We start from the raw sequence: 17,859 nt of genomic DNA, 5'->3' as shown, positions 1-17,859 counted from the left end.
ATATACCCAAACCCCACTGCCATCAAGTCAAGTTCAACTTATAGTGACCCTGTAGAGGGTTTCTAAGACAGTAAATCTTTTTAGGAGTAGACAGTCTCATCCTTCTTCCATTGGGGGTTTGAGCGACCGATCTAGTCTGTGGTTAACAATCCAGTGCTAATCTTATAGTGCTAATGGTGGTGGTGGTGGTTATGTGCCGTGGAGTCGGAACTGACTCACAGCGACCCTGTATAGGGTTTCCAAGGCTATAAATCTTTACGGGAGCAGAAAGCCTCATCTTTCTCCTGCGGAACAGCTGGTAGTTTCGAACTGCAGACCTTAAGGTTCACAGCCCAATTCATAACCACTGCGCTACCAGAGCTCCTTACAGTGTTACTAGGGCTCCTGATTTGAAAATGCCAGTTCCTTCATTTAAATTGATCCTTAACTATACTGGGTTAAACCAGAAAAAGTGTGATTTGTGTTATTATTTTCCTTCTTTAAACTCATTGTCTGAACTACTTAACCCATTTTAGAGGACAGATATATATTTGCTTTGCTTCTTTTTCCTTGATTTTTTTGTGTTGATTACACAAAGAACATTTGTTGTTAAGTGTCATCGGGTCAATTCCAACCCATAGCGACCCTGTATAGAGTTTCCAAGGAGCAGCTGGTGAGCTTGAACCACCAACCTTGTAGTTCAAGCAGCTTTGCAGTCTGATATGTTAACCCACAGTGCCACACCAGGACTCCTGTTACATAACCTTATTTTCTGTCCTTTACAGCCCGAGTGATCGATGTATCTAATGGAAAAGTCCATGTTGCTGAAAGCTGTTTGGAAGAAACAGGTGGCCTGGGAGTAGATATTGTCCTAGATGCTGGAGGTTTGTATAATCTGTGTAATTTTTTTAGTTGATGAATTTCAGAAAATTTTACTTAAACTGGGAAATCATTATTAAGTTGAATAATTAGTTGGTGGTGTGTTTTGGTTTGGTTTATTATTTTTTTACTAAAAACTTGTCTGTTTAAATAGAAGCTTCTTTACTTTGTTCCCATTATACACTGTTTCTGGAAGAGAGCACATGCTTGCCTTTTAACTATAGGATGAACGAGATGGATCTTGAATTTTATAGCAAGGCTCCTTTTATGGGGCTCTTTTGAAAGAAATACTGATTCAGTAAAGCACTGGAGTATAAATAACAAGTGGCATCTCTCCATAAAACCTACAAACGTGATCTGAGTGGTCTCCTGATGATGCACATCAGCTCTGGTGTCACCCAGATGCTTATTCAAGCAGTTCTGCTGTACGTGACTGCCTCTGTTGGCTGGTGGGCTTCTGCAGTCTCTGGCAAACATGCAGAATATTGTTGTATTTTCACCTTACTTGAACTGTTTTAGCTGACCCAGTATCTGTTTAGCATCTAATCTGTACATACTTAGGTATTGCACATAAAGAATAAGTTTTACAAGCCTGCAGAGGGCTCTCATTTATGTATCTTTCATTGTGGGTACTGGCCATCAGGTATGTTTTCTTTTTAACGAGTATTTTTCAAGATGTGAAACTAGAGAAAAAATTTGTCAGTGAAATTAAATGTAGACTTCATTGACTTTCCATTTTTTTCGAGTAGGCATTTCCATAATTATGTCAAAGTATGACTATTGAAAGATCCCAGGTGGCACAGTGGTCAAACCTAATTGAACAGCCAGTGGTTCAAACCCACCAGCCACTCGGTTGGATAAAGATGTGACAGTTTGCTTCTGAAAATATTTACAACCTTAGAAACCCAATGTAGCACTCTAATCTATCTTATAGCATTGCTATGGATTGGAGTCAACTCAGCAGCAATGGGATAGGACTATCTTGAGTCTGAGTTCGTTCATCTGAAACCAACATTTCCCAATGTAGTAAGCGATCAATGTTATGATTTAATTATCAGACAGTTATATGTTGTTATTTTGCCTGATTTTTAAATGGAAATAGAGTTTAGTTACTTTTCTTAAAACTAAATCTTGCTTACATTTTCTGACCACTGCTAGTACAAATTGTATATTTTAAGGTAGGTGAATTCATTCCCATATTAAAAAGTAAAGTGAACTTGTTTTAGAAATAAATTTTTGTGCATGCTATAACACAATATATTCTCTTTCTCTCTCTCTTTTTTTTAACTCTTCCCTTATAAGTGAGATTATTTAGTAAAGATGATGAACCCGCTGTAAAATTACAACTACTACCACATAAGCATGATATCATCACACTGCTAGGTGTTGGAGGCCATTGGGTAACAAGAGAAGAAAACCTTCAGGTATTATCAGAAACTGTAGAAAGCATTACTGTTACACCTGAGGGATAATAAATAGCAAAGAATAATGCCGAAGTATTTTTGAGTTAAGGTCTGGTTAAGTTACTAAAAACCATGAATTAATGCCATATTTTTTTTTTTTAAGAAATATAGCTTTTTTACTTTAAGCTAAGTGTTGACCAACAAAATGTTAAAATACTGCCTAGCAGAGGAGCTCCTTCAACTGGAATGGTTATAATTAATGGTTTGGAAGGTAGTGACTTCAACATTTTGTAATAGTGTTTTTGACATGTACTTTACTTAGCAAAATTTTTCTTTATAGCATTATTATAATTTCCTAATCATTCAAATGGGAATTAACTATGTATATTTATGTGATCCCTCAAAGTTATAAATTTCAACAGCAATCCAGTGAAGTATTTATATATCATGGCTGATGTACAAATACCATAATTCTCATATACTATTCTTTATTGATTTTCCGGTATTCTCACAAAGATGTCAGGAATGTCTTTCTCACACACACATCCTACTACATCACTTCACCCTCTTCACCAAGGCACTAGATTGGCCCTGCATATATCACCTTGCTATTTTGTCATTTTGAACCAGGAAATAGAAAACATTGTAGTTTATATAGTGTTATTAAAGTTTGTATGCTGATTGCTGATGATTTGGCATCATTTGTATAGAAGTTTTTCTGACTCTAGTCATTTTCTGCTGTTAAGCTCTCAGTGATTGATCTGTCTTTCTGCATTCTGTCCAAGTTGGATCCACCAGATAGCCACTGCCTTTTCCTCAAGGGAGCAACAGTATCTTTCCTTAATGACGAAGTATGGAATTTGTCAAATGTACAACAGGGAAAATATCTTTATATCCTTTTTTTTTTTTAGTGTCTTGTGTTTCTAGCTTGTGATTTACCTTGTACTCTAATCATTGTTTTATAATAACAGTAGTTAACTTTCATTGACTATGCTAAACAATGTTCTAAGTGCTTTGTAGGTATTAATTCATTTAACATTGAAACTACTCTATGAAATATAAGTACTATTGTCACCCCTATTTTACAGGTGAAAAAACAGGCATAGAGAAGTCAGTACATATTTGTGGACACAGTTAGCAAATGGCAGAATAGGAATCACACCCCAGCAATCGGGCTTCTCGGTGAATAGGAGATACAACCATAAACTACATGGAAGGTTTGTTTTGTCTTTAACCTGACATAGCAGCTGGAGGGCCATTGCAGAAAATATTTCAGAATACTTGCCTAAATTTAAAAAGTTCATGGGACACTTTTACACATACTCAGTAGTAGGAAATCTTCATCAAATGAGGATGAAACCTCATTTTTAAAAACAAGTTATTCAGAGATAAACCTGGTGAATTAAGCAAATCATGCTGGTTTTGGTAAAAGTAGTGAAAAGTTTTCTTGAGAGAATATAAAAGCAATTCCATGAGGAAAAGTTTAATACTTTTTTAGAGAGTAGTCAACTTAAGAATAAACTCTGTATTTCTGGTATTACCATTTTAAAGGCAGCTTCACTTGGCAAAATCTTTAAGATATTGGACAAAAGTAAGTTGTTACTTAGTAGAGTATATGTGTACACAAAGAGACTTGTGTATCCTTATGTTTTCGCCACTAAGCCTCTTACTTTATTATATGCATGTAATTACATTTGTGTGCTTTGTATAAAGACCAGCAGCACAGAAGGTGCAATGACAGACAATCCAAATTTTTTAAATACTAAGATTTAATTACTATTCTACAGGTGTTAAGTTTTAAAGAGATTTCAAATCAGAGCATACTCTTAATGTAGGGAATATATGAGTTGAACATTAAATTTTCTAATTATTAAATTTGGAAAATGATCATTATCAACTCACTGTAAGAATTCATTTTATTTTGAACAGCCTAAACCTCCAATAGCATTGTAATGATAAATATCATGGGATATTAACAGTAGGGACACCAATTAAAAGTAATATTCATATTTTGAATTTTAACATGTCAAAAGTTAGGCTGGCTGGTTGGTCTGTTCATTAATTCACGCAGCGTCACCTCTTGCCCACTTTCTTGAGACAGTGATCTTAACTTCATTGATGAATCCATGGACTGTGTTGAAATATGTTAACATGAAATGAATTCAGGTTTCAAAGAAATGTGCCATATACCCACACACATACACTGAGGGCAACTACATTAATAGGAATAGAAAGAATTTGCAGGATGTGCATAAATGGTTAAACCTAACCTTTCTGTTACTGAAAGGTTGCTATCTCAAATCCACCAGCCACTCCATGGGAGAAAGATGTGACAGTCTGTTTCTATAAAGATTGTTGTTGTTGTTAAGTACCGTGGAGCCAGTTGTGACTCATAGAGACCCTGTACAGGAGCAGAAAGCCTCATCTTTCTCCCATGGAATGGCTGGTAGTTTCGAACTGCCAGCCTTAAAGTTAGCAGCCCAGTTTGTAACCACTATGCTGCCAGAGCTCCTTTGAAACCCTATGGGGAAGTTCTACTGTGTCTTCTAAGGTCTCTATGAGTCAGAATCATCCCAACGGTGACATATTTTAGTATTGATCATTTCCTGTTATCTTATTTTCTGAAGTCCTGAAGCCAGCTTTGATCCCCACCTGTGTAGACCCCTTGAATTGGACATGAGGCTGGTGCTGCATGTGACTTCACATAGAGATCTCCTTCCAAAATGTTATTACATGCCATCAAGAATTCTCGTCTTTACAGCAATTATATACACTCTCAATCCCAGTATTAAAATAATATATAAAGCTTAATGATTAAGTTTCTGATTCTCTTGGTGATTCATAAACTTGTTTTGCACACAAATTTTGTGCCTATTAGCAACCAGTTGAGTAAATAAATGTGCTCCTAAAGTAAGATAGGAGTCCTGTTGTGGCACTGTGGGTTACTGCACTGGACTGCAAAGTCTGTTTGAACCAGAAGGTCAGTGGTTCAAGCTCACCAGCTGCTCCTTGGAAACCCTATACAGGGTTCCTATGAGTCAGAACCTACTCAATGGCACTTAACAACAACAACAAAGTAAGACATATGTGTTAATTTTATAATTTAAAATTCCACAAATAGTGCAGAATAAGCACCTGTCACTGTTTCCTTACCGTGCACAGAGGATGACAGCAGTCTTTATTCAGGGTAGGCTGTTTCTGTCATCATTTATCTTTAGAAGTCTAAGCGCTGTCATACCACCACCCCTCAAATCATTTCCATTTCCCATTTAGAGGTAAATTTGACAGTTTAAAGAATTTCTGTAAGTTAACAATTTGAATTTTGAAGTGAGCAAAACTAAAATAAATCCTGCAACTAAATAAATCAACATAAGTGACCTGCCTAGCATGTTATGCTTGTTAATATGTTCATTCCTATTCCTTTACATTGTCACCTTAACAATCCTTCCAGCTACGTATCTTAAAAGATGTGATGGAGAAGTTATCAACTGGTGTCTTTAGGTATGCAAAGTAAACAAATCTTGGTTCTTGTTTATTTTTCTATTGAGATAAGGCAGGGATTTCCATTTTTGTTTAAATTTTTACACCTAGGTATCCCTGTTGCCACCATATATTTTTTGTTTAGAGAAATAGCTTAAGTATTTCTCAAAGTGCTCTAAGTATTCACAAAGCTAGAAGTGAATTGGTACAGTTTTCCCCACTGCATTCCAACATGGACCTTTGCTTTCCCTCGCCATTCCTCCCAAAGCAACTTGAGAAGAGAGGAAAAAAAGTACCATATGGTTTTTTAAAAAAAAAAAAGTTGGATCTGCTTATCACCTACCAAAAGTAGATATTCTTACCCTTCAGAGTTTAAACCCTTATTTTAAATAGTAATGGACACGTTTGTTTAAATTATTTAAAGTAATATATTTTGAGCTATAGTAATTGTCAGTGACCATCCTGTTGTAATCTTTAACTAGACCTGACCTTTCTAATTTAATTCTCCTTTAGACCTCAGTTGGATGAATCCATTCCACTATATGAGGCCAAAGTTTCCATGGAAGTTATTCAAAAAAACCAAGGAAGAAAAAAGCAAGTTGTTCAATTTTAATTTAATTCTTCCTCAGACCTCAGTTGGATGAACATACTCCAGTATATGAAGGCAAAGTTTCCTTGTAAAGTGTTCAGGAAAAAAAAAAAAAATTATGTTCTCCTGCTAAGTAAGATTAAGATGCTGTGTTACATGAATACATTTGAGTAGATTATTGTGTAAATGGTCGAAATAATTCTCTAACACCTGAAGGGAATATTCTGAAAACCATTTTTTCTCTGTACATTATACCTACGCTATAAAACTTTTTTACCAGGAAGAAAACTGCATTCAGCAGAAGCCACACCACTCTATTTATAAAACTGGATTTTCAGTTCTTTGCTGTCAAAATAACGTCATTTCTTTTGTTACCAACTCCATTCTGAACATCATCCATCCTAACAAACCTTTGCTGTTGTAATTTAACCATTTGAGTGTCTTTTCAAGTCCCAAAGGATGTAGCCTAGTCCATAAGCACTTCAAGTTTTGGTTTCAAATATTCACTCCAGGGATCCCTGGGACCAAACAAGATAAAAAATTCGACAGTGGCAACAGCCACAGGGCGTGCGAGGCGGCCATTAGGAGGGGGTGGGTTGAGAGAGAGCGATGGGCTAGCGTTTAGATTCCTGTTTCCTACAAAGTTCTCCATTTGTGAACTGGAGAGGGGGTGGGAGGGGATTGTGGTTAGGGACTGGCCCCTGGAACCTCATCTTGGAGCCGCCGTCGCCAATCACCGCAGCTTGAGTCAGATGTTTTTCATCTAGGCACCATGCCACGGGCGGATTACTTCCTTGCTGTGTACCTAAGTCATTTCAGTTCCCTGGATTGGTTGCTCTCTAGCTGTACTGCAGTCTGGGGGCGCGACCCTAAAAACGGTCTTCGAGCACCACTTGTTGGGCTGAGGTAGCGGCCCGGCACAACGCAGCCCGAAACGGGGTTGGCTTAAGGGCGCATGCTTGCCGTGCCTTTACGTTGAAGGCGGGGCCCTGGGGACGCATAAGGCGCATGCCCAGCGCTCAGTGTCTAGCTTATCGTGGGTGGGGCTGGCGCGCGCGCGCGGGAAGAGTGCGCCTGGGCGACCAGCTACTAGCGTTATGGCTCTCTCTGTACCTGGCTACTCGCCCAGTTTCAAGAAGCCGCCTGAAACACTACGGCTCCGCAGGAAAAGGGTTCGGAGTCACGGGACCGCCACTTCCCCGAATCCTGAGCCGCGTCGCGCTGCGCTGGCAGCCGGCCTGCACCTCCGACCCTTCCCGGCTTCGACGAGCAGAGGCAACGGGACCCCGACCCGGAGAAATCCCTTCGCCCGCCTAGATAACAGGCCGCTGGCCGCCCCCGAAACTCCCGACGCGCCGCCCAGCGAACAGCTGGAAACACTGAACCCGGTGAGTGCTTCGTGGCCAACGGTATTCCCTGGGTCGACCCAGTCTGAGAATCCGATAGGAAGTGTGCGCGAAGATTGAAGTGAACTTTGCCGGGAGCGTCTGCTCCTGGACGGTGAAAGAGGTGCGAAGGCGCCCGCGGGCAGGTGGTAGCTGCGGGATGTGCCCAGTGTGGTCCTCGGAGCTTGGTTGTGATGAGGCTGGGCAGCAACCGTCTTAACGGGGTACCAACGCTAGAAGGGAGTTCTAGACAGACACGGAGCAGCCAGTCCTGGAAGGCAGCTGTTTAATAAAAGTCCCTACACTGTAGGTTAAATACTGAACTGGTAGTCGCAAGGTCAGCGGTTCAAACCCACCAAATGTGCCTCCGAAACCCTAAACTGGGTTGCTATGAGTCTGGACCCAGTTGATTGCACAGATCAACGACTTTCTAAGGAGGTCCCATGCTTCCCTCTTCGCGCACACTGAAAATTAATTTGAGACAGAGGAATGTTGAGTCGTAGACTTAGAATTTACCAGAGCTTTGTCTACTCCCAAAGCCTTTTGTGTCTTTTGATTCGTTGTTTATACAAACATCAGTTAGTAGATGCATGAAACCACAGGTCTTCTTTCTCAGTTTTGATAGTTTAGACGCAAAACTGAAGGGGAAATTCTGAGATACTGATTTGGGAGCATATGGACTCAAGAGCTTTTATTGAGAAACTTGCGTACCAGGCTGTGTACATCTTAAGCAAACTTTGTCATTTAAGTGTTATTTTGTTTTTAACCTCAGATTAATCAGAATGGTTTGCTATGGGAAGAAAAGTTTTCTGAACCACCAACCACTACTGAATTGTCTAAGGTAAAACTTTAAAAACACCATTAGAATGTACTTTATCATGTAAAAGTTTCCCAGAGAGCCCTGAGAAAATAATCATCTCTGTTGTTAGGTGGCTTCAGATCAGCTTCAAACCCCATGTATATAAGAATGAAGTCCTGTGCTGTCCTCACAAACACTTCTGTATGTCAACACTTGTTGCAGCCACTGTCTTCCTCTTTTTCACTGACATACCCTACTTTATTAAGCATGATGTTCTTCTTCAGTGATTCGTCTCTCCTGAAGACATGTCCAAAGTAAGAGAGACAAAGTCTCATCATTCCTCATTTTCAAGGAATATTCTGGCGCTGGATTGCAATGTCACTTAGCACCACAAGGGTTACCTGTTCAAGCTCATCAACCGCTCAATGGCACTTAACTTGTAAGACAGATTTGTTCATTAACTCTGGCAACACTGTGATATACTCCACCACAATTCTAATGTGTCAATTCTTCTGCCTTCCTTTTTCTTACTGAGTCAGGCACACTGTAATCATGAAAGTGGCATCTTGTGTTTTACAGTTTTTATAAGAGATTTTTGCAGCACATTTGCCTGGGGTCAAAAGACGGCTTCAGCCAAGATCAGGGACTTAGTATGATGTCTTAATGTTATGATGGCAACCAACATTCAAACAGGCGTAGTACATGGGGCGTTTACCTTCTTCCTGTAAGTTTTTAGCACTCTTCTTTCTTGGGTGGTGACTCCTCTACCTCATCTCTCAGATTTAGCTCCTCTCCTGGAACTAGTTTCTTTTGGAATTTAGTCCTTCATCAAGCCTTCAATCCAGATTCCCAAGTCACCTCCTCACATTGTTGAATAGACTGAACCTCACTATACTGACCACCATGCCTCTTACACAGCACCCTCTAGATTCTGTTGTGCAAATACATCTATTATGATAGCTTGACATGTGGATAGTATCAGTGTCTCACTGTTAGATATATATATATATTGTATAGTACAAACATTTTGGCCTTCTTCAGCATGTTTTGGAAATAGTTCCTGATCCTGTGTTTTGTAATGTCATTTAAAAGAATCCTTTAAATGTGAATATTGAGAGAAAGAAACAGACTGAGGAGGACTTTTGAGGTCAAGAAATGTTTCTTAAAGACAGTCTCCAAGAGCCTTATCTATGTTAACTAGGAACAGATTTGCTATGGCTTCATAGGCTTCTTCTTGTTGTTAAGTACAGTCAAGTCAGTTCTGACCCATAGTAATCCTGTATAGCATTTCCAAGGAACAGTGGGTGCGCTTGAACCACCGACCTTGTAGTTCAAACGGCTTTGCAGTCTGGCGCATTAACCCACAGCACCACACCAGTCCTCCTTCATAGGCTTACAAGGTGCTTTTGAAAATACTTGGACAGCGATAGCAGTTGTTGTTGTTAAGTGCCGTCGAGTCGGTTCCGACCCATAGTGACCCTGTACAGGGTTTCCGAGGGTATAAATCCTTACAGGAGTAGAAAGCCTCATCTTTCTCCCGCGGAGCGGCTGGTAGTTTCGAACCAATGACCTTAAGGTTCGCAGCCCGATTCGTAACCACTACGCTACCAGAGCTCCATAGCGATAGCAGTAGTAGATTTTAATTTTTTTTAATTACAGAAGTACTAATAAAGTACAAATATGTTTGTGCTGTCAAGTTGGTCTGACACATAGTGACCCTGTATAGAATTTCCATGTAAATCTTCATGGGAACACAAAGCCTTGTCTTTATCCTACTGAGCGGCAGGTGTACTTTAACCACCAACTCTATGGGTAGCAACCCAGTACTTATTCTGTTGCACCACCAGCATACCCAAAAATCAATAGGAGATGTCTTCAAAAAGTATGTGGCAATTTAGAAAGGAGTTTTCCTACAAACTTTGACGCTCCATTTTACTTGCCTCATTATACAGTAAAACAATACTTATATAAACTAAAAAGTTAAATCTGACCTTCCACCACCACCACAGCCAAGCAACAATAACCCATCCTGTCTTCCCAGAGGTAACCACAGTGAGCAGTTGACAGTGGCTCCTTCCAAACTTTTTCATAGCATGTCATGTGTTTTCAAGTTTCTGTACTATATGTTTATATTTTAACATTTCAGTGATCGTGGTTGAAGTTTTTTCAAAACTTTGCTAATTTTTGTGTTCTTTGTTTTCTGAAAGACTCCATCTGTATCTTTCTCCGAAACTGATATTCCATCCTCAGATGGTACTGAGTTACCTGTGGACTGGAGTATTAAAACAAGACTCCTTTTCACCTCTTCTCAACCCTTTACCTGGGCAGATCATCTGAAAGCACATGAAGAGGCTCAAGGTCTTGTCCAGCACTGTAGGGCAACAGAAGTTACCTTACCTCAGAGGATACAGGTAATCCTGAAATAAAATAGCTATGTTTTAAAGGACCATATTAAATATAAAAATGTGCTCCTCTGCAATATAATCACTCTTTTAGTCTTGGTAGTGGGGTAATGATTTTTCTTTCCACTATTGTTTTTCTTCAGACATTTAAAGACACAAAGATTTCGAAATTTTTATATTTCCAAAATTGTGCTCCCCCACCAAGTTGTGGGGGTTTTTTTTTTGTCAAGTATAGCAACTGACCATTATATTTTTAAATATGTACTAAGAATTAACAAAGATTGTAGGTAGGGATTATTTAAACCAAACCATTCTTTGCTAAGGTCTTTTGAACAAGAAAATACAAGGGGGAAAAAAGGAAGAAAAGCAGTTACATAAGATTATGAAGCCAGTAGATTGGTTTTCTAATTTTCTTCTATAGAGTTGTGGTTTTTGTGCTGGTTCTTGCTACCTGGGTAGATGGTTTATTATACATTTAGTTAAATTACTGAGTTCTGCGATGGTTTTAGAAAAAAGTCATTTCATTACTCATAAACATTTCAGCACTCAAGCTAGGTAGGCTAAGAGGGAGTACCTAAAGGAGGCACTGGTACATATGTCCCAGTGAATAGGTCAAGATGATTGGTGATTGGCATAATCAGTTTCTACTGTATACTTTTGAAACAGTGTTATAGGAGCAGTTGACTATAATAATAACACCTACATACTCAACCTACTTCTATGATAAAATAATAGCCAGTGTTCTCAAGAATATTAGAGGTGGGACATATTTCCCATCTAGGTTTAAGTGCTTCTGGTATACTGTTTAACAGACTGTCACTGCAGCAAGAAAGGTTTTTCTTAAACAAGGAAAAACTACATTTTAGGCCCTATAAAAGTTATTGACACTGTTCTATAGGTAATAGTAGAGATTCTTAGATTAAGTGCTTGGTATATGCAGTGTCTTGCTGATGAAGTTTTATGTCTAAGGGGACAAAAAAAAATACCCAAATGTCCAATGTTCCAGGATCCCAGACTCTCCACTGAGCTCCGCTGTGCCTTCCAGCAGAGCCTCATCTATTGGCTCCACCCTTCATTACCTTGGCTGCCACTGTTCCCTCGTATTGGAGCAGATAGAAAAATGGCTGGAAAGACAAGCCCTTGGTCAAATGATGAAACCCTGCAACACACTTTAATGAGCGACTGGTAAGATTAATAAAAAGTAGTTGTACAGTGTACTAATGAAAAGCTATTGCTGTCTAGTAAATTTGGCACATTACCAGCCCATGTATGGTGACAGACTAGAACTGTTCCATAGGGCTTTCTTGGTTACAGAAAGCAAATCACCAGGCCTTTCTTCTTTGGGACTACTGAATGAGTCCAGATCTTTAACCTTTGGGTTATTGTTGTTAAGTGCCATTGAGTCGGTTCCAACTCATAGCGACCCTGTATAGGGTTTCCAAGGAGTGGCTGGTGAGTGAGTTTGAACTTCTGACCCACAGTGCCACACCAGGACTCCTTTGAGTTTATTAGCTAAAGCCAAAATGTTTGTATTACCCAAGAACCTTTATTTTTGCAGTAGTCTCTATTGTATTTACCATGTAAAATGCATAATGATATAAGGGTCTTCGACTTTCTAAACTGTTTCATCTGAAAATGTGAATTGCCAACTATTTAGCATTGTAGGATAAGCACTGAACCGCAAGGTCAGTGGTACAAACTCACCAGCCACTCCTCAGAAACCCTATACAGGGTTGCTGAGAGTCGGAACTCAACAGCACTTAGCACCATCAACCTGCTTATGTTTTCTAAATCCACCCATTATTCAGTAGTGAAGTGTATATATAAGTATGTAGTATATACCCACGGACATAAATCTTTAATGCTAGTTCATGTCAATGACTGCTTCAATTGTCAGAAATAGTCAACAACTAAGTTGTGGTTTGTTTTTTGAAAAAAAACGGTTCATCTGGAGGGCATTTTAATGGCTGAATGAAATTGCTAAAGCATAAATTATATAAGGTCATTTTTGTAAAAAGTTAAAATGTGTTTTCTTGCTAAAAAAAACAATTCTATGATGGCTACTAGGGGTGGGAGGGAAGGGGAAATTACTCATTGTATAGAGGAGTAGTGGTGTACCTGTATAGGATATCTGAGGCTGTAAATCTTAATAGGAGCAGAAAGCCTCATCTTTCTCCTGAGGAGCAACTAGTAGGTTAGAACTACTGACCTTGCAGTTAGCAGTCCAGTTTGTAATCCACTGCATTGCTAGGGCTCCTTGTGTAAAGGAATAGACATGTTAACTTGGGTAACGAGAAAGGCAATATAGAACAAAAGGGAGGTTGACAGAGCAAAGATGAAAGTAGCAGAAAACACGGAGGAGTGCAAAAGTTAAAGTGAACATGTAGAGCGAGTACAGTTTACAATCATGGTAATGCTACAAAGTGTATGATTTATTGAATGTGGGACTGATGATCTCTTGTTAACTTTCATTCTATTTAAAATAAACTTACTTGAAAAACTGGTTCATATTCAAGTGGTAAACACTATTTGTTAGAAATCACTAGTCAGTCCCCATTACCAATCTCAGAGCTTGAAGCCACAAGTTGAATGTAGCCCCAGCAATCCTAACTAGTATCTGTAATTTTTGTGCTGTGTTTTGAGCTAGGTATTGCATTAAATGTTTAATAACATCTAATTGAAAGTTTTTTGCTTCATAGGTCTGTGAGCTTTACTTCTCTATATAATCTGCTGAAAACAAAGGTTTGCCCTTATTTCTACGTTTGTACCTATCAGTTTACTGTCCTGTTTCGGGCAACAGGATTTGCAGGAAGTGATGTCATCACAGCTATCTTATCTCCCACAACTAGAGGTTTAAGAGAATCTATGAGAAATGAAGGTAAAAGTATAGATTTAAAGTTGATAGTATAACACTTTATATAGTAAACAAGATTTCTTTAAAATTTAAATTGTCTTTTATCAACTGAGTTACCAATATTAAGAAAAATCTCATTTCATACAGTCTGATTTTATTTCAGCAGTAATTTAGTTGTTTACTTACCCATAGTTTTAGAAGTGTTCTTTCTCTGCTCTCTCAAGTAAAACACATATTGGGATGGAGTCACATTTATAATACAGAATATTAACTTTATATGATTTTCTATGGTTTTGATTCATTAGTGGAGCATGAAATCATTTTACTGGACCCAAGCAGCCCTTATTTTTTTTTAAATGAAATGGATTCAAATTAGTTTATGAGACTATTACATAGAGTGAGTATAGGTATTATTTCCTGAGTATGTTGTTTCAGTGAGATGTGTGTGGATGTATGCTTGTATTTTATGGGCAGCTGTCAAGAAAATTTGGAAAGCTATTGCCCTTAAATCAGTTGTAAAAACTTGGCATTTTCACTTTTGTACTCTCTAAAAGTAGAAGGCACTTGTTAAATATTTTCAGACTTTATAAAAGAAAACTCAGGACCATTGTCTTTTTTCTAATATAGGTATTGAATTTTCTCTGCCTTTAATAAAAGAAACTGTCCATACGAAGAAAGCATCTGGAACAAGCTCAGGACATGAGGAGTATGTCATTAAAATAACATTTTGCATCACCCAGTGACTTACAGATTGAGTGAAGTGATTTTGTAGTGGTAACAGCCTTGTGAAACGGGAACCTAGCTAACTGTTACAATTTCCTAGGGAGCAAGCAGTCAGTGATGAGGATGAAGAGGAAAGTTTTTCCTGGCTGGAGGAGATGGGTGTGCAAGATAAAATTAAAAAGCCAGACATACTCTCTATCAAGCTGTATCCTTTCAGTTACTGTTACCTGAATCATGTGCCAGAACAATTTACCATTCAGTGTGTCTTATATGACTATAATCTTAAAATCGTATTAAAACTAATTTTCTATCATGACATTAAATAACAAACTATAGGTATGTACCAATAAACAGCCATTATTAAGCTATTATTTTTTAAAGTGAAACATTCCATTTTTAGTAAGTTTTGTAATGGGACAGAACACTTTTTTAATCAGGGAAAGGAATTAGTCTTTGTTAACTCAATTTCTAACATATTCAGATGGTCAGAGATAAATCATTTTGATCTAAAACTGCCTTACACGGTTAGTCATTGCAGTTAACGAGCAGCAATACATTTCCTTTTTATAATTAACAAAATGAGATCCAGTTCATTCAGAATCAAGGTAATTTGGATTTGCAATTTCCTTGATTGTCATCTTTAGGCGTAAAGAGAAACATGAAGTACTAATGGATCACAGGCCTGAGTCTGTTGTATTGGTGAAAGGAATCAACACCTTTACATTACTCAATTTTTTGATCAACTGTAAGAGTTTAGTTGCCACCTCCGGTCCACAGGCAGGACTTCCACCAACCCTGTTATCCCCTGTAGCATTTAGAGGGGCCACAATGCAAATGCTTAAGGTAATGGAATGGGATGGGGAAGAATTTCTATACTAATCCCCATAACCTGACTTTTTAAGGAATACTTTCCCTTTTTGAAGAACAAATTCAAAATTGCTAACTCCTTTTAGCATTTTGATGCATGTTTATTTTGTACTCTTCAAAATTTCCTTGATGTAAATAGACTTATCAGGGTTCACATGAAAATAAGTTTTATCAAGTAAATGTAATTGGCAACATAATTGGTATTTTCATTTTACCTTTTAATGAAACAGCTTAATCTTATTTTGTGTCATTTTAAGTATACCAATAAAAGCTTAAGAATGGTACATAGATCTTAAAACTGGATTATGGATAGGTCAAAAGAATTGAGTACATTTGAAAAAGTATGCATGTAGTACTAAGTACCATATACCATGTGTTCTAAATAGTAATAGAATTATTTACTCATTCGGCCAATATTCTGCACTGTGAAAGTACATTACTAAATCAGTACTATATGGAAAAAAAAAATTATATTCTTTAAACAGATGTTTTAGAGGATATTGGAGGTTTTGAGAACTTGTTTATATAGCAGACTGTTTTGTTATGTTAGGAGCTGCGTTTGTCCCTGTATATCAAAGAGGAGTTTCAAATGAAAATTTATTGTAAACGATTTTACTTAGGGCACAAAAGCACTGTTATCTTGAGAGATGGTGATCATTTTCTTTCTTTAAAAATGTTACGAAGGCACGAAGTGTAAACGTGAAGACGCAAACTCTTTCTGGATACAGAGATCAATTTAGTTTGGAGATTTCAGGTCCTGTCATGCCTCATTCTCTACATTGTATGATCATGCTACTCCAGTCTTCACAGGATGGGTCTTTTTCAGCAGGACTGTATACACACGAGCCAACTGCTGTATTTAATATCTGCCCATCAGTGGATAAAGTACTAGATAAAGTAAGTACATAACTTTAAACAATTAGAGGATTTATTTAAACAGTTATAATCGAGTTTACTGAAAACAGGCTGGGGAAAAATAGAGCTTAAAATTAATGAGGGAACCAGCCTTGTTTCAAGTTATCAAAGTAGAGAAGTTAGTTTTAATAGGATAAGCCCTGAACTGTTAACTACAAGATCGACAGTTTATACCCATCAACCCTTCCTTGGAAATCTTGTACAGGCTTGCTTTGAGGGCTGGTAAAGTTTATGGGGAATTAAAGTCATTTAAGTCAGAAACACTTTGATATGGATTATTTACTTAGCCATATTTGCCTTTAATTTTATCTGGTGTGGTGCTGTGGGTTAATGCACTGGGCTACAAAGTCAGTTTGAATCGCAAGATCAGCAGTTCGAGCTCACCAGCTGCTCCTCAGAAACCCTATACAGGGTCGCTGTGGGTCAGCACCAACTTAATGGCACAACAATAAAGAATTAAGACCTTATAAGTTGCTTCATACTTATCATCAGCTTGCCAGATTTGTAAAAATAGGCAAGTATTTTAGGATTCTGCCACTAATAATTCTTGGTATCAACCTCTGCTATGATGAGTTGCCCTTACATGCCATCCAGGGTATTTCTACTTACCAACCATTCACCAGGCTGTCATCTTTATGGGAGCAGATCCACTAAGGTCTCTACTCATTGAGCCACAGGTAGCTTCAAGCCAACCTTTTGGTTAGAAGCTGAACACTCAGTGTGCAATTCAGGTTCCTTTGAATTGCCCTTATTAAGTGCCATCAAGTCTGTTACAACTCTTAGTGACCTTGTATAGGGTGGTTTTCTGAGCAGCTGCTGGTGGGCTTGAACTGCCGACTTAGTTGTTAGCATTCCAGTGCTTATCCTACACCACCACACCAGGATTCCCAAATTGCCCATGTTTGTAATCATGAATCCAAAATGTCCTCCAAGTAATTACCAAGTACTTTATAATACTGCCTTGGATGTCTCGTCTCCACAGGAAACTATTCATAAGGAGCTTGCCAACTGTGGGTTGCATCCTAAAACTGTGGACCAACTTATTCAAATACCATTACTGGGAAAGTCATCCATACGACATATGGAAATGAATGACTACATTTATAATTGGAAATCATGAACACCAAAGTAAGCCTAAATGGAAATTGAGAGAAAAAAACCTAACAAGGAAATTCAAGATTTTTTTAAAGAATGGCTTTAAATTTCAAAGAAAGGAATATATATATATAGCAGAATATTCAAATGTTTGTAAACAGACTTTTATATTAATTTTTAATGCATGCACTGAGCAGAACTGTTCTGAAGACATTTACTATTTTCAGATCAGCTATTTAAATATGACTCAAAAATTTAATAAACTACCTCTAATATGAAAATTCTAGATCCTTAAACTCTAGTTATAAACAAAGTAAAAAACTGAATCGTGTTTTCTTATAAATGATGAATTATGGTGGTTGAGCAATTATCTCATGGTATTATGACCAATGGCATCTAGGCAAAAATACATTACTGAAGACTATTTTATAGACTATTTTATATTTTATAAGATAAAAAAACATCTATTAGGCTGGTTATTGAGCTTCT

At 37.9% G+C, this 17,859-nt stretch overlaps 2 protein-coding genes across 2 annotated transcripts in view; both read left to right on the top strand.

Moving 5' to 3' along the window:
• Positions 1-6,354, top strand: part of CRYZL1 (crystallin, zeta (quinone reductase)-like 1) — a 40,466-nt gene extending 34,112 nt beyond the window's left edge. Inside the window, exons 8-12 of the mRNA XM_006862547.1 lie at positions 765-863; positions 2,161-2,282; positions 3,047-3,152; positions 5,717-5,762; positions 6,255-6,354. Coding sequence (XP_006862609.1) covers positions 765-863; positions 2,161-2,282; positions 3,047-3,152; positions 5,717-5,762; positions 6,255-6,354 — 473 coding nt within the window. The remainder of the gene's footprint in view (positions 1-764; positions 864-2,160; positions 2,283-3,046; positions 3,153-5,716; positions 5,763-6,254) is intronic.
• Positions 6,355-7,427: 1,073 nt separating this feature from the next.
• On the top strand, positions 7,428-17,395 carry DONSON (downstream neighbor of SON). The gene is made up of 10 exons (XM_006862546.1): positions 7,428-7,739; positions 8,497-8,556; positions 10,722-10,925; positions 11,923-12,101; positions 13,616-13,794; positions 14,398-14,476; positions 14,594-14,698; positions 15,138-15,336; positions 16,045-16,257; positions 17,258-17,395. The coding sequence occupies exons 1-10, from the start codon at positions 7,428-7,430 to the stop codon at positions 17,393-17,395; spliced, it is 1,668 nt and encodes a 555-aa protein (XP_006862608.1).
• The last annotated feature ends 464 nt before the right edge of the window (positions 17,396-17,859 follow it).

Source organism: Chrysochloris asiatica, unplaced genomic scaffold (assembly GCF_000296735.1).
Source record: "Chrysochloris asiatica unplaced genomic scaffold, ChrAsi1.0 scaffold00049, whole genome shotgun sequence".
NCBI classification, from domain to species: domain Eukaryota; kingdom Metazoa; phylum Chordata; class Mammalia; order Afrosoricida; family Chrysochloridae; genus Chrysochloris; species Chrysochloris asiatica.
This window is presented reverse-complemented; position numbering and strand designations above follow the sequence as displayed.